General features: G+C 33.0%; 1 protein-coding gene across 1 annotated transcript in view; it reads left to right on the top strand.

Annotated features, from left to right (window-relative positions):
- The first annotated feature begins 961 nt into the window (after window positions 1-961).
- The window catches only part of LOC111641642 (toll-like receptor 6), a 37,475-nt gene continuing 16,523 nt past the window's right edge, over window positions 962-21,913 (top strand). The window contains exon 1 of the mRNA XM_023387844.1: window positions 962-2,610. Coding sequence (XP_023243612.1) covers window positions 1,050-2,610 — 1,561 coding nt within the window. The 5' untranslated portion in view covers window positions 962-1,049. The remainder of the gene's footprint in view (window positions 2,611-21,913) is intronic.

Here is a 21,913-nt window from a genome sequence, read left to right as displayed (position 1 = left end):
TGTACGAAACAATCGATATATAAACTTAAGAAAAAATTACTCTAGACAATCCTGTTATTTTATTTTTCCTTCTGGGATTCGACAATTACATGCAGGACTGTCAAAGAACTTTTATTATAAAAGCTTATTTATATGAATATCTTTACACAAATACAAAAAAAATTCTTTATATCACAGTAATACTTATTCTATAATAGTTTCTAGCCTTATATGTTGACATAAAAAGCTTTACTATAAGCTCCCACAAAAAATCAAAATAATTTATAATACACCATTTTATAAAATAAATTTATAAAAAATTTTAGTATAAATCTTCATTTATTTTATAATGTATTATTTAGAAACTTATTATTTTTCATGTAACACAATACTCGCAAAAACACACTCGATACAAGCTTCAGTACAGATACGCAGCTGGACGACCTTGAAAACAGCTGATTGTAAACTTTCGCGGGTTGTTCCCAACAACAGCCTGAGGGGAAGTAGGTTTTCTACACGCGTCTGAACTAGTTATTGCAAATACTCGATTGTATTACGTTATTTTCCGATAATTTTTTTTTATTTTCGTTATTACTTATATTAAATGCTAAACTAAACCTCATTAAAATATACAATCGACCATTTGTAAATTCTAAAATCTTCAGAATTTAAGAACAGTCAATTTGATTCACAATTGGGGATACAGACGTCGAGTCTAAGTGTGTATTTAGATTATGTGTATGTAATAAATCTCTTTAATAAAAAAAGTTACACTTATTATAAATATCTCAGAATACTTACGTAATAATAGAAATAGTCCGAACTGTTTGTTACTATATGAGCGAGACGAATAACGAGGAAAATAATAAAAAATTATGTCATCGTTATCTTCGATAAGAGCAAGGAATAATGAATCATTCTAATTATTCTCGTAATTTATCCGCTTTAGCTGTCAGTCGACAATTAACAGTTGTTATAACAAACAGTTGTTATAACAAATGCTAGTGTATTGCAATAAGACTCTCGTCTCACTTAAAATAGAAGAAGGGACAAGACTCTGAGCAGAAAAGATGAGGTTGGTAATCCTTTTTCCATTCCTATTCTCGCTAGTAAATTGCTGCCAAGATTTCTGGAACCAATGGGGAAACTTCTCGTGTAAATCGCCGATATACAAATGTCATAGAATAAATGATTTTTATATTATAAACGGCACAGAAATAGTACTTCATTGGAGTCGTACGAAACTTAACTCTTGTATATTGAATGCTGATAGGTGCCATCTATCCAATAAGCATTCGTTTGTGAAAATCTTCAACAATACATTATCTGTCACATGCAGCGACGAAGAAACCATCGATTTTCGTTTGATGCATTGTTTAAATGTTAAACACGTTAAAAATTTAGAATTTATCGATTGTCACTTGGCGAATTTTGACGTCGAAAGATTCGCTTCGAATTACGCCATAGAAAAAATCGCCATTAAATATACCTTAAAATCCGAATATGAAAGTGAAACGTTGAATTTCGAAAGTGCATCATTTATAAATATGTCGTCTCTGAAATATTTAGAAATTGACGGCGTAAGAACTTTCCCCATATTCAATTTGAGTTTTCACGGCGATTCTTCTCTGATTTCTTTGAAAATCACGCATTATAATTTCATGCTGTTTCTGCCCAGACCATTCCAACAATTGAAAAATCTTTCTGAATTACATGTGAACTTTGGCAAATTAAAGGCTTTGCCAAAAGAACTGTTTCATGGTCTTTATAATTTGAAAACTCTGGATTTAAGTTACAACCTAATTGAATTGGTCCATCCTGTAGTCTTTCGACATCTCACTTTATTGGAACAGTTAAATTTAAAAGAAAACCCAATAAAAAGATTTCTTCATAACTTGTTGAGAGGTCTTACGAATTTAAGGATACTTTCTATTTCTGGAAATTTTTCTGAATTGCGCTCTGTATTTTTGAAGGGACTCGACAATCTGACAGAATTTCGCGCTTCTAATTTTCCTTCACTTCGAATCGAAGATTTCTTTTCCCATTCCATGAACTTAAGAAAGATTGTTTTCGATTCGAACCAAGTTCTTCATCTTCCATCCAATCTGCTCAAAAATAATAAAAATCTGGAAGTTTTTCAATTCATATCGAATGGATTATTGACACTACCGAATGGAATTTTCGACGGACCTTTCAACTTGAAAGAAATCAATATGAAAAAAAATGATCTAGACAATATTCCAGAAAATTCTTTTCAACATTTGTCGAATCTGGAAGAATTAGATTTAGCATATAATCGCTTGACATTTTTACCTAAAAACATTTTTCTTCCAACGAAGAACTTACGACTTCTCGATCTTTGTGGTAACAATTTCAGTAAAATTTCTTTCGATTTCAACAATAAACTCGAAAAACTCTATTTGGGTAAAGCGGGTTTGACAGAATGGCCGAATTTAAATTGGACAAAATACAATTTGACTTATGTTTATGCTGCATTTAACCACTTCGAAACTGTCAAATTGCCGATTTACACTCCGAACCGCATGGAGATCGATTTAGATTTCTGTCACATAAAAACAATTTACATCGATGAAAGAAAATACGGATTCAATAGACCCAATTATCAATTAAGTTATATGTTCACAATGATGAATATGTTCACAATGAACGACACATACACCAAATAGCATTATTTGTATCAAAATATAAATTTATAAAAGCAATAATAAGATTTAGTGCATGTAAAATATGCACTAAATTTCAGCGGAATGTTTCTTATTTTATATATTCGAGCAATCTTGTATGGCCGATGTTCCTGCTAAAAAGTGGGGAAAAAATTAATTATCTGTAGTCTTCTAAGCAAGTAATCATTTACTAAAACATTTATTATTATATTATCAATCTCATACAGCAGAAAATTTACAATAATAATTAAGTTATTATTATTATTTAATTATTTATTTTTATTTATTTAGACATACTAAGAAAACCCACGATACGAGAAATAAATACAACAAAAAATAGAATATACATAAATAAAATACAAATTATACAAAACCAATACTAAGAAATAAAATTTGAAACAAAATATCAACATATATATTGTGGAAAAAAAAATTAACTACACCCATCTGCAAGACAAAAAAAGTTTATTATTACGTCGAACAGCGGATAGTCTCTCAACATTTCTTTTTTACACTGTACTGTTTCATACGAAAATTATCGTCTTCTCTGTTTTTTATCCGATAAGCGTTGTCCGTTGTTTAGGTGAAGCCACCTGTTCGATAGATCGTTCCACTACCAGCACGTTTGGACAAGGGGAAGTGGAAGCGGTAGGCCTTTTCCATTTTCTCCTGGCTCCATGTTTGTTTCTTCGGGTTTTCTCTGGCTTGTTTAGTTAGGCTCTGAGCGTCTGAAAATTATAAAAAAATCAATTCGAAAAAATCAGTTTAAAAGAACACTTATCTATCTAGAAGTTTAACCAAAATAACTTCAGAATTTAACTACTTATTTACAGTTTTAGGTGTCTATTTCTAATTTTTTCATTCATCTACCACATACTTTTACAAAATTTATTCCATGGTTTGAAGTTGTAGGTAATACAGAATACCAGAGGAGTCGGTTTTCATGTTAAAAGAACCAATGGGTTCTTATTTCACGCATCGCCATCTTAGGTTAACTTAATTATTGTCGACATCAAAGTTTAAAAACGTGAACATCAGACAGACTAATATGTAGTCGTAGGCCTCTAGAACGGGACACGTGCAGCAGGGAACCTACAACTACGTGATCTATGTTTTAGAAGTAATTAAATTTACTTACCATTGAAAAATTTGGAATTGCAAAAAAACACAAACGTTCTGTTTCACTGAGCGCAACCGCATAACTGAAGTGGAAGGCGTCCTCCCCTTGTTACGGATGTGTGCCTAGTGCGTCTCAGTTACAATTTGCTAGAGTTCATGTATTATCAGTCTGAAATGAAGGTTCAGACTGATTAGGTTATTTTCAGGTTCCATAATACCACCTCTTTTTCTAATAATAATAACAACATAAAGAAAAATTATTTTATTGTATAAATCATTTTAAAAAATTTTCAAGATGCCAACGAGATTAAGGACATCACGAGTGTGAGCAAAGTTCTGTTTTCTGTAAAGCCGGAATATTTTCACCGTAAAAGTTTTTAATCGTAAATATAAGTATTTTTTATGCAAGATGTGTATTAGTTTACACCACCTTTCAAGATATCACGCAAGGAAATAGTACGTTGTAACCTATCGTAATATAAAACAATTTGTAACATGAGAAGTCCGTGTTTATGTTTAATTGTGTAGCCGAAAAAAGAGGGCTTATGCCCGAAACGTCTTTCGTCCACAAGATGTTCCCGAATAAAGATCAATGTCACAGACGCCCAGCATCTGTCTATGCACCTAGTTGTGAGAGAAAAAACAGTTAAAAGATTACTCAATTTAAGAATAGTTAACTAATAGTCAGGAAGATGCTTCCTAACGTATGCAGAAACACCTTATCTCACTGACAATTATTTATTTATCGTTACCAACGTTTTCATTTCAAAATAGTTAATTAACGCTGCGATCGGTAACACCGATCCGAAATCCGGTACACTACTCCTGTACAGCTCCCCTACCGTTTGGGAGACAAGTCCCTTAGCTAAGTGCTAAGCAAGTAGCGACCTATCGCAAAAAATGGCCATCCTTGCCTGGCCCAATGACCCGGCTAGGCATACAGACTTTCCGAAGATTCCGTGTTGAAGTAAACTTTTGAGAATCTTTTAAGAAATAACAAACTCCTGACACAATTTTCCTTTTTCGGTAATGAAATAGCGACACTTTCGACAGAAATATTTCATGGACTTTCTGAACTGCGATTTTTAACGTTGGGCGAAAACCAGTTAGAAAGTCTTCTCGAAGATGTTTTTCAGAATTTGTCGTCATTGCAGTTTCTCGATTTATCAATCAATCCCTGACATTTTTGCACGAGAATATTTCCCTCCCATTGACTAACTTAACGAATATCAATCTAACTGACAACAATTTAACTGAAATTAGTGATAAACGTCTCGATTATATGTACAGATTGTTTTAAAGATTTTGAAAATCGTACATTTAAGTAGAGAATTATGAGTATTTAACGCTTTAGATAGAAATTGATATTTTCACGTAAAGATAAAGCAAAAAGACCAGGCTAAATATCTCGTCAATTAGTTTAATCGTGAAATTTTATTTTGCCAGTATTTATATATTTGTACAGTATTAGAAAGTAATTTACCTAGTGTAAAATCCGCGACTTTTACGCCGACGTCGGAAAAATTTTTGTAAACAACTCCGATGGGAAAAACTCACTCTTGGTGAGAAGTATATCGTAGGTCACCGATTGTTTTCACATTAAGGTGAGAAAGTTGACAGTTAGTTGATCGGAATGCACCGTAAGTGTCAACAGAAGTCGATCACGTGACTCATTTCCCACGAATAACGTATAAAAGCTCGAGTCCCCGAAAGCTCCGGGCGATCCCTCGGAAGTTATACTTGTTAGATGTGCCATATTTGTCTCCATACTCCGGACCGAAAGGACATACGACCAATCACAGCCATGTGAACTTCCATCGCCATTAACGAACCTATTCAACGAACGCATATTAGACATAACCGCATAGAGGTATTTGTACTTTTTAGAGCTTTGTGAACTCTCTCTCAGACTAGAAGTAAAGCTATTAGAGCGTCCCTTTTGTATAGTGAACTTATTTAATCGCATTTAACCTATGTATCCTAGCTTAGTTATATAAATAAATGCTTGTTTAGTTTTAAACCTGTCTCCTGTCTCTGATGTACACCTGCCGACTTACCGACGCACTCCCCACTCAAATTTTTCCTCTCCTAGCCATACGACAAGCCGAGAACGTGTTTCACCAACCTGATGCAGAGTAAGTGGTCATTTGGGATGAGCCCAGTGGCCCACTGCTAAACGCACACTAACCTGTCTACTAGAAACAAGTTGTTTTGTTGCTTTCTCCAAAGTTTTCGTTCGAAAACATCTGCTTCCGCGTTACACAGGTTCGAATTTCCATAAAATTTAGCATACGCTTTGTACAGGTTTCGTTTTATTTCGACTATTATTTCTGTTGCCTTTCCTTTCATTCCTTGCCCTTTCTTTGTATTAAGTCGTGCTCTTTCTTTACGCCATCACGCACTTATGAGTGCGCATTACAGTACAACTTCATACACAAAATCTATAGTGTTGAAAATTTCCGACGTTTTCTGTTGTAAATAATGACCGACAGGAAAAACGGAACTTACGCTAGAAAACGGAACTCGCATGCTTCAGAGCAGGTTGTAACTTCCGGCAGTGGTTAAGAGAGGATTGGCTGAATACGATTGTATTAATTTGGCACTTAAAAAGGGAATTGGCCTACTGGAAATTTTTTTATCTGCAGTAAACACAACGGGTTTACACTCTTATTGTTAAACACTGATTCATAAATCTTTCGATTTTAAACAATGTAAAACAAAATTGTCGTTTCGTAAATGGCGCGTTACGTCGCAGCTTCCGAATAATTTACAATACCCTTCGCTTTTACTAGCCTCGTGTCGTAACGTACGGAAAACGACGTAATTTGACACCTATGATGACGTAATTTCTGTTATCGATTCAAATGTTCTCGTCGTCTAACAACATTTACGTGTCCTCTGTAATGACGTGCAATACACATTTCAAAAACAGTTCTACATAATAGACAATCACTAGTTATTGAAAGATCAGCGGTAAGATGAAGAATTATCTATTTATTTCTGTAAATGCAAACGATAGAAAAAGTAATTACCGACAGAAAGTAAAGTAAAACTTTAAATCTGAAAATGACCGCATTTACTATAATTATTTCCTTATCTTTTAAGCTATTAACTTTCAGTTTTAAACTTTATTTTTTTCGGATTATCTTTTATAAAAGTTGCATATTTTTCCTGATAATTTCTTGTTTTAAGTTATTTATTTTTGGCGCAATCTGCCTCGTTTAATTTAAGTTTCTTATTCGAAGATGAAATTTATTTATATTTTTTAAATATTCATGAATTATCTGCCAAAGTTTCGCATTCATTCGCACTTTTATTAATTTAATCAAATGCTTTATAAATTACAAATAGTCGGAGTTTCATTCACACAGGAAATTATTTTTGTTGTATTTAAATTACTTTTTTGCTGTTATCTTTACGTATGAAAAGAAGGCATTTTATTTTATATTAACTTTTAGGAAAAAATAATATAAATCGCAGGAAATATTTTATATTTCGTCGTAAAATGATTGAAATTTCATCCAACGAAATAATTTCAATTTGAACGAATATAAAACGAACACATTTTACACTCATTTATCAACTTCTCATTATAATAATTTAACTGCAGCCAGACAAAAACATTCTTTTGTGTCACAAAACACAATTGATTAACACTATTAAAATACGTCTTAGAAAAATAAAAAAAAATACTATTATATTTACAATGTCAGTTTGTTTAGTCGATCAATTTTCGTGTAATAAATGTGCGAAACAAAATTTTTATTCGTAAAATATTCGTTTAACGTTAATCGTATGTTGTCCCTATTAATACAACGGAAATAAGCGAAGAAATTAAAAACTATACGTCATATTTCTGTTGGAAATGAAGATTCAATGTCACTGACATCATAGTTTATCGTGAGGTCAACGTGGCAACTACAGATAGCGAATATTAAAAGTTTACGATTGTTTATTGTTAATTCATTTCTGAAGTTCGTACATCTGAGATTCGCCTGTCGATGTAATTACAAGACTCAATAATTACAAGACAATTAAGTTTATTATCAATTGTTAATTTGCCTTTAAAATTACACCCGAAATGATTTTGCTTCAATTTATCAATTAAATGCGTAATATACTTTTGATGGTGCATTAATTAATTATTTGCTAAATGAGTTTTGTTAATACGTTATAATAGTAAGTAACCTGATAGTAAATTTGCCATTTAAAAAACCTTTTGCAATGCTCAATTACTTTCAATTTTACTTATTTAAACATACTGGATACATTTCGTAACGCGAGGATTTCCAATGATCACGAGTTCCTGTTTTATAGGAGTTTCGTTTTACTTCATTAAAATTTCTGTTGCCTTTTTTTCGTTCTTCTCCCTTTTTCCGGATGAAGCCGTGCTGTTTCTTTCCGAATCTTGCACTAACGCGTGAACAATAAAGTACAAATTTCTGTATAAATAAAATACAAAAAATATCACAATCTTTTGCATTTTTGACCGATCGCTGTACTTTCCATGTTATTCGGCAGTCAAGAAAGTAAAGGAAAAGTATAGGAAATATATAAATGACAAATATATATATAATTTCTGTCTTTAATATAAAACAATTGACATATCGTTTTGGCATTCTTTTTAATATAATGAAAAAAATGACGTGTCAGCTACAAACTTTTTTTGAGCTAAGTTTGTAGACCTAGAAATTCCTACTGTTGTTTGTATGTCCGTATGACTGTCTTTCCTCAATCTGAAGACAAGAGTTATGAAAGTTACAATTGAGACAAAATGAGGAAAGAGTTGGAACGGGCAGCCCCGATTAATCGTACACGATATTTCCATACGAACAGGAAGTTAAGTTCTTTTAATTCAAATCTTTTCCTTTAAAAATAGTTAAATAATTTACCGACATTACTTTACTGCCAAGGGGCAAGACACTACTAATTTGAGGTAGAGAGAGTATGTTTTAAATTAATAAATGTAAAACATATGATTAATAATTATATTATGTTACAAAACATTTGCATTTAAATAAAATGTCACGTAAACGTCACATTTTATATACCTAACCCAACTGACTGAATCCTTATAATTACGTCTTGGATAGATATTAAAACAATTTTATTTATTTTTAACAAAGCAAGCCCCGTGTTATAAATATGTAAACACGTTCATTCGTAAGAAATAACCAAGATACACATTTAACGTTAATCTGATACGGTTGCTATGAATACAATGGAAGCAAAAAGGAAATTGAAAATTACTTACCTAATACGTCTATTAAATATGACGAATCAGTATTACTGATGTCATGATTTATAATAAAACTGTATCGTTTCGTTGAAGATTGTTTTGTAATACATGATAAAAATATTATACAGGCTGATCAAATCCTGGAACAAGTAAATCAAATAGATGTAAATATTAAATTTGATGTAGAACCATAAAACACACATAAGAGGGAGAATAACATGTGGAACAAAGAAAGATTATTTATAAATTGGAATGTAACTGTACCACACCCACATTTTACACAGGGAAAACTGATAGAAAATTAAAGGTTCGTTTCAAAGAACATATATCTGCCATTAAATACAATAACAATAATTCGGCTGTAGCAATCCACTGTAACAAAGATGATTGTCAAATAATAAGGGAAACTGTTAAAATAGTTTAAGAAGAATCAAATATATATAAAAGAAGATAATATGAGCATTTAAAAATAATAACAAAGAAAACATCATGAGTAGTAATTCTACCCAAAAATTGCATGGATCGTGGTACGCATATTTGAGAAAAGAGTGCGCGGGAAGGGGGAATGTATAAATAAAAGGGTAAAAATAGTGGAAATTTCTAAATATACAGTGAATCATTTTATCATTTTTACGCAAAAATTATTTAGAAAACATTCCAGAAGATACTTTCCAACGTTTGTCGAATCTGGAAAAACTGGATTTATCGTTTAATCGTCTGACATTTTTACCTAAAAACATCTTTCTTCCAACGAATAACATACGAATTCTCCGTCTGTCTTATAAAAATTTCAGTAAAATTTCTTTCGAATTCAACAATAAACTCGAACGACTTGATTTGAGAAAAGCGGGTTTGATGGAATGGCCGAATTTAAATTGGATAAAATACAATTTGACTTATGTTGATGCTGAATTTAACCATTTCGAAACTGTCAAATTGCCGATTTACACTTCGAATCGCATGAAGGTGAATTTGAAATACGTTCACATAAAAACCATTTACATCGATGAATGGAAATACGACTTATGAATTAGACCCAATTATGAATTAAGTCTTAACCCAATAACTTGGAATGGAGAACTTTTGCAATTCATCGGCACTGTTCGATCGAATTTAGTAATTTCATTACAGTTTTTTTCGGATTGAAAATACAAGAAATGTCACGGAGAAGAAAGACGGAAAACGACGACCTGAAGGTCGACTGTAATAGAAAGGGAATAAAGAAAATACCCGAATTTCTGATCGAAAATGCGACAGTCGTCGACTTGAGTAATAATTACATAAATGTAGCTTAAATGTATCTTGAAAAACGTTGCTTACTCAAGCGAGCTTATTGATTTAATAAGCAAGCAGTTTGTTCATGAAAATCTGGAGACAAAGTTAACAATTCAAATCTTCTCAATTAAGATTACTGTCTGTAATCGTCATTTATATTAAAGATATAAAGAAGATATCAATAATTTGGTATATAGAAAGTTTCAGAAGTCTGAACTTACTGTATATTTACTTCGAATTTTAACATAACTTTTTTATAATTTCTTTACAATCATCTGATTTGGGTAAATCAGGAATCATGCCACTTCATTGCAATTGCAAAAATTGTACATTTGATACATTTATATGATCATTAAAATCATAAAGTTCTATTGCTTTTTATTCGTAAAGGCTTAAATAATTGAAGAATTTTTTCCATTTGCACTGTTAAATGCAGGCAAAGTACATTTGGATTCTTTTTCCATTACTCCAGTCAAATCGATTAAAGTAGAAAAGATGGAATACAATGCGTTCAATGCCTGTAAAATAGTTAAGAAAAGAAAGTAAAGGCCCGCAATTAGTCAGTGCACGAAATCATTGAACACTCGTGGGTCCGCGCCTGGCCAAAGTACTGGCAACATCAAGTTTAACGGGTTTCTTCACAGGTCTAACGTAAAGCAAACCCAGTAATCTCTACGTGTAATGTTTAACAGCGTTCAATTTTCTATAGAAAGTCCTCCCAGGAGGCAAATTAACTTTGGCTGATCACCAAAGTGTTACGATGTTTTATCTCTTTAATTTAACAAATTAAAACCAAATAAAAAGTAAAAGTATTATTCTAACCTCGCAAATTTAAATATTTTTATGCTCAATATTTGAAAATATGTATATAAAATAATTGAAACACTAAATATTTTATATGTTCGTGTTCGTATAAACACGAGCTAATATCGCCGAATCCGTAACTTAGTTTGAATCCATTGTAGCAACATAAGTTTACCCAAGCTTTTTCCTTACCCCGTGGAAACTTAAAAACGGGTTCATATTACTGTAGTATAAAATCATTGAAATTTCTCCTGGAGATCACCTGGAAGTGTTTTAAGTTACTGTTACTATTTTTAATTTATCCATTCAAACAGTCTGTTTAATTAAGTTCTTATTTTATCTGCAAAGACAAATGTAATAACAATATCTATTTACAAGGAACAGTACGACAAAAAATTCACCAACGAGTTTCTTAACTTTTCCGGCAACATTTCGTGGCGCTTTTTTACGATATTTTATTATACTCAACTTTTTATATTTTCAATAATAATTATTTTTATTAAATTGCAAAAAAACTTAGTTTGTAGAGTTGGGATAGTTTCATAAAAAATAGTAAATGCTAATAACGAGTAAAATTAGTCATTAATTTCGACCCTACTGGAAATACATACGATCCGTTTATCTGTCTATCCTTTTGAACTTTAATCTACAAACTTTAATATCATCCATCAACCTAATACATAAACTACAGCATTTCAGAAAATTAGACAAAAAGCACACAAGTTAAGGTTGAAAGAGGGTGAACAAATTCCAGCCTACCCACACGAGAACTAACGTCCATAAATACAGAAATGATCCCAATTTTTTTTTCTTTTCATTTTTCGACCTGACAAAGTCATCTGAGTTCGAAAATGTAAAATCTGCTGGTGTCATTTTTTGACCGATCGCCGTATGTTTTTCTGTTATGTATAACAGCCGGGAAAGTAAAAATATAAAACAAAACAGTTTAGGGTTACGATCACGTTCTGCTGAAGAATCTAGCAAAATCGTGTGCTACAAATAAAGCACCCTAGAGACTATGCTGGAAATGCATAGGATGGGAAGACCCACGGACAGCCACCGACTTTGAACTTCTAAGAGTATGGAACTCGTAGAAGTTCAAACTCATCTTTTGTACCAAAGAAGGGGTTTGTTGTAACTATGTAGCCTATCTCAGTGCCTTTCAAACTCATATACGACTCTCGACTCCTTTGTGCATTACGTTTTTGTCAGCAATCTTATAGGGGATAATGTAACACAGTGAAGAGGTAATAGTTAATCAGGTTTACGGTGACTTTGAGAATAATATCAAATCGATTTCCTATTACTAGTTGGTAACGCGAATGAAAGCTTAGTTTGAAATCTTTAAAAAGGTTTGCATTGACAAACCAAGACAATAAACCGATTAATCTATACTAATATTATAAAGAGGAAATATACCTTGATGAAATCTTTCTTTATATAGAAGAAACCACCAACAGATATTTCTAATGGAATTTTTCAAATCGTTTCATGAAGCAGTTCATCTGGAAATAAATATATTACTTTACTTCCTGCTAAAAAACATTTAAATTCACATATAAAATTTGCGCCATTTCTTGGCTGTTTAGTACAGCAGGTGAAGGGCACTCGAGAGAGACGTTTCCTCATCATTTAACAAGGCTGCAGACCAGCATCTTAAGTTTGTAAGAGTTGCTAGCCCGAAGTTTAACTTCTTCTAGAGCCGAAAGAATGCTTTTAAATGTTTATGTTTTTAAAACAAGTTTTTGATCTTTTAGGTCTTTAAAACACGCTGTTAAACTATTTTCCGTACCTCGCAAAACATAATGTATAAAGTAATATTTCAAAACTAATTGCAAGTTTTGAAATATTCGGTGCGTAAGAACAGAGTTGCCATAATTAAAATTTTCCTGTACATTGCACTGTGTTGCTGTAACCAACAAAATGATTGGCATCAAAATTTGTATGTAAAATGAAAAGGAAGCTAAATGGGATTTTGCCGAATAATGTAGTTCGAAAATTTCCGATAAAGTGCTCTTTACAGTAAAATACACAAAAGAAGACAATGTAAAGTTTACATTATATTTTTTTAAATGCGTTTACATTGTAACGCATTTATTGGTGTATGAAATATTGGTCAGTGTATGACTCAAAGTTCATATACATAATTTCAAAGCAATGAAATGCTGAATTTATTCGTAATGTTTAAATTAACAAATGAAAATATGACTTTAAAATTGATCTTCATCGTTTATTGTGTATTATTTTATGTGCTTTCCAGTAAAACATTCTCTAACAAAAGTGTTTAAACTAATTCTTTACGGCAAAATCATTTCTGCATCTTCTGTATAATCTGTATACAAATATTAGTCTCATTTCGCTTAATTCTATTAATCAGGACTAGAAAACTTTAATTGTGGCCATCTTTTCTGTTAGCAGTGTTAAAAATGTTTACCTTTAGTTTAAATTCTACCGGAAAATCGGCAGGAGAAAGTCTGTGGATAGACATGTAGTCGTAGTTCAACTGAAACAAGAATTTATTGTTGTATAATTCACATTTTCTGAATTCCTCCGAATCCACTTCTGGCCGAACGGGTAAAACCATCGAACAACGAGAGCTAAAGCCTCATAATTGCTTGCAACGTCAGTTTTCCCGATTTTCTTTACGTGAGAAAGCCCGTGTTCAGCGATTTTATCCAGTCGGCCACTTGTGGTGTACAGATTTTTATATTTTTCCAACATTTAAAAATAATTTAAATATTTTATGCCAAACAATTTTCAAACTTACCGTTGACGTGAAATATGATAATGCCCAACTAAATAAAAATACTGCTGATAAAATAACTGGAAATCCCAGAAGAAAATAAACTTTTATACGCGGATCCATTTTAACAAATATGGCGATGTAGACGATGATACAGCACAAATGCATGAAGAAGGCATACATTAATGGCAAAAGATCTCTGTAAATTTGATTAGCTTGATCAAGAAATTGCCAAATTTCCACTTGCTTTTCGAAAAATCTTTGTAATTTATACTTTAAAAATAAATCATTTATCTTCATTTCTTCAAATTTTTCGGATAATTTGATTAACCTCTTTATTAGAAAGAAACCAGAATAGAAAATCATGCAAAGTGCTGACCCAATATTTCCACTTATGTAGAAACTCTCGAATGTAAAATAAATATTGCATACGAATGCTTCTGTCATGCTTCTTCCGTGTCTTATATATTTGGCAAAGTTTAGTAGACCTGTGATAAAGGTGCTACCTATAAAAAATATAAGTAGCAAGAAAATGCAGCATAACACATAAATTTCCATTTGTTGCAAGAATTTATATTCTTCCTTGTAGCTGCTTTTTACAACATGAAGACATATTTTCTTTCTTTTCAAAATACTGCAATGTACCGCTGCGAGAGATGAAACCATAACCAATACCACATTCCATAGAAATGAAAACTCCTTGAAATATAAAATGACTCGCATACAGTAAATGTCGATATTCCAGAAACTAACTGTGTACCACAGACACATAAACCATAAGAATGCTTCGACCAGATCACAATATACTTTGAAAATTTTTTCAGGAATAACAGTTATATCTTCTGTTATACAGCCACACGGAACTACCGGATCCACTCCAAATATTTTCAGGATATTGCAAAAAGGGCGTAGAAGGAACCCTAGACATCTATATCGCCGATCAGCAGAATACATAGTTGACAATGCAGAAATTTTAATTTCAAATATGTAATAATAATTGAACGGGATACTGTGGGTAGAAAAGTTGGTGTAAATGTACTTAACTGAAGTAATTAGAATATTTCGAATTGAAATTGCTAAGCAAAAAAGTGGCCGAGCAAGCAGTGGCCGAGCAAGCAGTGGCCAAGTGATTAAAATCGCCGAACATTGCCTGTTTGTCGCGGGTTACCCCAGACCAAGGCACTCGGAGTTACGCTCGATCTTTTCACATCTCTAATACGGAAATAAATGCGTTTTCCATACAACTTTCTTATGTGTTGCACTCGGCATTTCGTGACTTGTCTAACGCCAAAATAAAACCTGTGCACGTACATAACCTTCCAACAGATATCCCTTTCGGTAGGATGCCCATGTTTTTCGTTTCCTCATTCTATATCTCTACTCGAACTGAAATTGAAAAAAAGGACAGACCTTTTATAAGAATCAAAACAAAAGATAGTTATTGAAATAGCATTTTATAGAATCAAGTATAGAAAGCGACATCTCCTATGTAGTGTCTGTCATCAGTAATGCATTTCTGGAGGCGATTTTGGTGACTTCAAGCGAATAGCTTTTTCTGCCATTCTAACTGGTGGTGAATTCTAGCCATTTCAAAAACGTCCGTCCTTTCTGTCCACCCTGTATAACACCCGAAAAAGTAAAATTATCGAAAAAATATTTATATATTGACAATGCCATTATTTAGAAAAATATTTTAGCTTTGTAATAACAAGTTTTTACGTTCTATCTTTATTAAATTATATTTTTCGAAGCTTATATTCTGATGTCACGTAATGACGTCAGAATTTTCGGGCCTACTTTGTGAAGAAGTCTGCCTCTTGTCAGAGTCGGAGTATGGTAAAAATTTACCAACTTCACAGCGCTGCAAAATTTTCATTAAATCCCACATCAATTCACATATGTCTAATAAACACCTTTTATCCTCCCACCATCTTAACCTTTACCCACCAAAATTTAACAGCATAGAAGGCCCTTATATAGAAATTACAGTGCCTAATTTCGGTTCTTAATCTCTACCTCACCTTGAGATATTAGTGTTATATTCATAATATAAGAAATCAGTGTCCAATTAAATTAAAATTAAGAACTGCATTTTGTAAGATCTATAAATATATTTTTATTAATATTAATCAAATGTGAAGCAATATCGCCAGCACAGTGATTTTATTACTTAGAATTGCAGTTAAATTTTATTAAAAGTTTTAGTCTAGGTTATGTAAAATGAATATGATTGCAGAATTGCGTGATTATCGAATATATATTACAGAATTTATTCGATAATTTCGCAATTCTACAATCACATTCACTTTACATAACCTAGATTGAAATTCCATGATAAAATTTAACTGCAATTCTAAGCAATAAAATCTACTGGAGATATTAAATTTGTAAAATATTGTTTCACGTTTGATTGCTTCACATTCATAAAATATCTATTTACAATTCTGTATTTAAGAATAACGAACGTTATGTTCATTCTAAATAAACAGAAAAATTTTAATTTTCAAATTACGAAATAATATGCACAATACCAGTATTAAATTACAATAAGGAGTAAATAATATATTTTATTTCCACAAATATTTATTTTTGTCTTAGTAATTACAACAATAACTTGTCCCAACGAGTAGATAAACACGAAATGATGTTGGTCGTGAGTTCGTACCTGTCCACGTTGATTTTCCCGAGTGTCGTTCGATGATTCTGCAGGAATAACCAGGGTCGAGTATAATAATAATGCATCAACACACCTTTAACTGAGTAATTATACACTTGTCGTGTGTTTTAAATATTCTATGGACGTTACCGGTTTATTAATTATATTCGTGTTATGAAGTTTCATTCGTATACAGCAACAAGACAAATAGATGTCTGTCGAGGAGAAATGTCTTCCGGGAGGGCTTTTATGAGAAACTGGATCCTATTTAGATGATACCAACCTAAAACAAACACGGAAAAGTTGATGCGACCAGCCTTTAGTGAAACGTGAACCCACGACTAACTACCGTTTTATCCACTCGGTCACTGGTGGTTTCCACAGATGAGATTAGTACCACTGGTTTAGTGGCGTAGAATATGTCAACTTAAAAATAGTTAGAAACTCATTAGTGTTACATTATTAACGTAGGAAACTACTGCGTGTTATTTAAAGTTACCTTATATCAAACACTGCATCTTTCATATTAGAAAGACATATTTATATATATTTACATATTATATTTACAGAGTTTACAACAAATGTAATGTATGATTTTAGAATTTTGCATCATAAAATTTCAATCTGGGTTATATAAAGTGAATGTTATTGCAAAATCGCGTGACAATCGAATAATCATTCATAATAATCATTGTTCAAAATAGTATTAATAATAAAAGCAATCATTTGCCTCACAATGTTCGACCAAATATAAACTGGACACTATTTTGTCGCGGGTTTGTGCCTGACTGTCGGCTGACCACGTAGAGTTTCTCCGGTTTCCTCGCTTATATAAAGCCTAAATAGGGGCCAATTTCACACACACGTTACAAAATTCTCTGTACACAAACCTATTTGCAGATTTCCCTTAGACTGTTTAGTAATTTATATGTATTTATTCTATTAATCAGTAATGAAATTGTTCAGTTTCAATAGCATTATTAATCTTTCTGTAATCTATCCAATTATATTTGATACGTACAGTCCGTGGATCCTGAAAAAATATTTAATACTTTTTCCTGTTATTATAATATACAGTAACAAGGGAATGGGATATTCCGGAAGTAATCGGCGTATTTCGTTAGAGCACTTTAGTAGTGTCTCGCCTCAAAGTACAGCCAAATAAATAATTTTTAATGTTATATTATTTAATTTTAATATATTATATTAATAATACTTCTTAAAAATTAATAAACAAATAAAATCATATTATACAATAAGTTTTATTACATATTTATATAATATACTTTAAACGGTCGTTATTTTTCTACTGCGTATTCCAAATGTTTGTTCACGAAACAATATCAAAAATTATGATCCATAACTCACGAGGAATAATTTTTAATATTGTTCTCAAATCTTGCGTGTAAGTTGATACAAGCTGCGTCACGAAAACACTTAACTTCAAATTAGATTCACTTTTCTCGTTTATAGAATTTCAGTTTGTTTAGAATAGCAGGATGAGATAAACCTACACAACACATTGGCGATCTGGCAACAAACAATAGCCCTTCGAGGAATGGCTATGAGAAACTGGCATCTTAAAATGACATTTGACATGTGAAAATTCCAGGAAAAAAAGGCGCGCCGTTGGTCAGGTGCGAACCCACGACCAACTGGCAATGTTCGATGGTATTAACCACTCGGCTGTATTCAATATTTTAATTACTTCACTTACATTCGTACAAACTCTTGTATTTAGAAGATAAGTTCATTTATTAACACATATTTAAAATTCTCAATTATGTATTCTACTGATGAGCGATATAGATGTCTAGGGTTCCTTCTACGACCTTTTTTCACTATAAGCAAAGTATTTGGAGTGGATCCAATAGCTCCGTGTGGCTGTATGGCAAAAAATAAAACTGTTATTCCTGAAAAAATTTTCAAAGTATATTGTGATCTGGTCGAAGCATTCTTATGGTTTATGTGTCTGTGGTACACAGTTAGTTTATGGAATATCAACATTTACTGTATGAGAGTCTTCTTATATTTCAAAGACTTTTCATTTCTATGGAACGTGGTATTGATTATGGTTTCATCTTTCGCAGCGGTACATTGCAGTATTTTGAAAAGAACGAAACTATCTCTTCATATTGTGAATAGCAGTTACAAGGAAGGATATAAATTCTTGCAACAAATGGAAATTTATGTGTTTTGCTGCATTTTCGTGCTACTTATAGTATTTATAGGTAGCACCTTTATCAAGGGTCTACTAAACTTTACCGAATTAATAAGACAACGTAGAAGCATGACAGAAGCATTCGTATGCAATATTTATTTTACATTCGAGAGTTTCTACATAAGTGGAAATATTGGGTCAGCACTTTGCATGATTTTCTNTTTATAGGTAGCACCTTTATCAAGGGTCTACTAAACTTTACCGAATTAATAAGACAACGTAGAAGCATGACAGAAGCATTCGTATGCAATATTTATTTTACATTCGAGAGTTTCTACATAAGTGGAAATATTGGGTCAGCACTTTGCATGATTTTCTATTTTGGTTTCTTTATGATAAAGAGATTAATGAAATTATCCGAAGAACTTGAAGAAATGAAGATAAATGATTTATTTTTAAAGTATAAATTACAAAGATTTTTCGAAAAGCAAGTGGAAATTTGGCAATTTCTGAAAGACGTTAATGAAAATTCCAAATATCTTTTGCCATTAATGTATGTTTTCTACATGCATGTATGCAGTATCGTCGTCTCCATCGCCATATTTTTAAAATGGATGCAAATATAAAGGTTTATTTTTTTCTTGGATCTCCTTTTTTTCTATTAGGAGTACTTTTGTGCTGTTGGGTAGTAACGTATTTTACGTCGTCGGTAAGTTTGAAATTATATAATATAAAATACTCGAATTTTCTTTAAATGCTGTGATGTACGCACACCTGTGCCAAGTGGAGAAAACTACTAAACGCGGGGCTTAGTCACGTGAAGAAATTTCGATAAAATACACGTCGCCAGCGATTGTTCAGACTGCAACTCTCGATATTCAGTAATTTTCATCCAGTTGGCCACAGGTGGGCTTAATATAAGTACTAAAAATTATATTATATACTTAAATATATAAATAAATGTATGAATGGTGAGGTTAGCACAATTAAATTGAATAATTTTGATACCGAAATATGTTAATGATATAAATTATATAATGGATTTTTTTGTCCCAGTTGTACGATGACTTTGACTCTATCTACAGACTTTCTCCTGCGGAATTGCCATTGAAATTTAAACTGAAGGTAAAGATAACTCTGATTATTGTATTTTTATGAAAATTGTATCGTGTTTTATTCCACGTATAACAATATAACTTTACGGTATCGTGAATAAATCCTACATTTGAAAATCTTCTATACCTCTTTGTTTGTTTGTTTGTGGCAACGCGAAACGTGGGCGATCTGCTACAGGGGGAAGCATTTCGAAAAACTTTCGTGTTAAAAACGTCAAGAAACTAGCAAAACTCCACGTGGCCACCACGTTGGCGAGGCGGGAATCCACGATCAGCTACCGGTATTTGGTGGTTTCATCCACTCGACTAGAGGGTCTTACCACTCTATGCAACTTGGATTTAAATCTGGGCATACATTTTCGAGAAACTCTTATAAATTGTCTGTCTCAAAGGTCTTTCACCACTACTCACGCGCCTCGCTACCGTGCTGGCCACGTGGAATTTTTTGGGTTTTCTTCACGTTTGTAACACCTGAATGTCTTTTAAGGGTAACTTGTCCCTACTAGTTACCCATAACCCTTCCACCTAAGCAAATCGAAAAAGTGTTGCGTTGCCTTAACTCAGGGGTGGCCAACCTTTTGCATACCATGCGACAATTTTTTGACAGACGAGTTTAGATGCGCCATATAACTCGAACACTTTTTATACAGTCTTATGTTCAATGTTAGGAGTTGATAAATAGAGATAAGAATAAATCTGCTTCGCTTAGTGGAGAAAGGGGAATAACTTAATCACGCAGTTGAATTAATTAATTTATGACAGTTTATTGAAGTACCTATTTACAATAGTCAATAATGATCTCCTGTACGAGAGGGTGATTGCTTCATAATGGTGCTATAGCTGCCAGAGTCTCGTTTGGTGAAGATTACTCTGCACCACAATTATTGGCAATGAGAACGAGATCAGCTTGGAATAACTTTACTCACAATAAATGTTTTCGGCCATTTACACGCCTGTAAACTGATCGAAAATAAAGATCGCAAGACTCAAATTACATGCATACACTGTAATTTACTCGTACTATGTGGAGAACACTTATTTTATCTGCAAAATAGACTGTAACGAATTGTACAACAAATGAACTTGCCAAGACAGACTAAAAAAATTATTTTTCTATATAATATTTTTAATCGCAAAAAAAGCCAAATCTGGCAATTTTGCTTAGAACTAACTGAAGCGCCACTTGTAATCGTCCAATGCGCCATGTTTGGCGCATGCGCCACGTTTAGGCCACCCCTGTCTTAACTTAATAAACAAACAAATTAGTGGTGCAACGCTGCATCGTAATGGGATCCAGTCTCAACTCTACCCTCTTCCTGGGGAGGTCGCCACTGTCGCTACTGCTATATGTATTGTGTTTGTAGGCTCCGTTTTTAACTTGCGTTATCTTTGGTCTTTTTTACGATCGGTGAGTGTACTATATATCATTTTGTTGCTGTTGACGTGCGCTTTCCAACGCCGTCTTACTTTTTAAAATCGGTTTAGACCTTCGGGTGTTACGGGCTTTATTTGGCCGAGACCACGTGGTCGAACTTCGGACGGTTTTCTCTTTGACAAATTCATGTCGTACGTTTTTATGTATTACCCCGCTGTGTTCACCTTGCTATCCCGATTCGATCGATATTTTATTTATTAATTTCCGATATTTATTTCGCTAGTTTCAGCGACCGTTACTTGCCGACTTTCGGCTGTTTTTTTTGGCCATCGTATTAGGCCATTGGCTCTGCTTTCTTGTTAGTCTTTAGGAAGGGTTAGTCTGTTTATCGTATTAAACTTTCGTATAAATCGGAGCAATACTTTTCGAATTATTGCGCCGAAAAGGCACAAAGGATGGAGGGTCAACGTTTTTCCCCACGTGGCTGCTGATCCCCGTCCTGACCCTAATTCGGTCGTTTGCATCGCTCGCCGCTCCGTTCTTTTGAGTCTTTTGACGACAGTTTTTGCTGGTTTTGGTTCACTTTGCTTTTCTGGTAACGCCATCGGTTTTGCTATTTCTCTGAACTTGGCCAGCTGACTCCTCGTGAGCTGCTCTCCAGTTGTCCTTGCTGTCATCACTCTCGGTCCACACCTCTTGGCTACAGCGACGCCATCCCACTTCCTGGCCTTCTCGATTGTCGCATCATGAAACTTTCATGCTT

This window comes from Centruroides sculpturatus, unplaced genomic scaffold (genome assembly GCF_000671375.1).
Source record: "Centruroides sculpturatus isolate CEXI.00-Female unplaced genomic scaffold, Cexi_2.0 scaffold1584, whole genome shotgun sequence".
Lineage (NCBI taxonomy): Eukaryota > Metazoa > Arthropoda > Arachnida > Scorpiones > Buthidae > Centruroides > Centruroides sculpturatus.
Note: the sequence above shows the minus strand (reverse complement) of the source record. Positions and strands in the feature narration are given on the sequence as shown.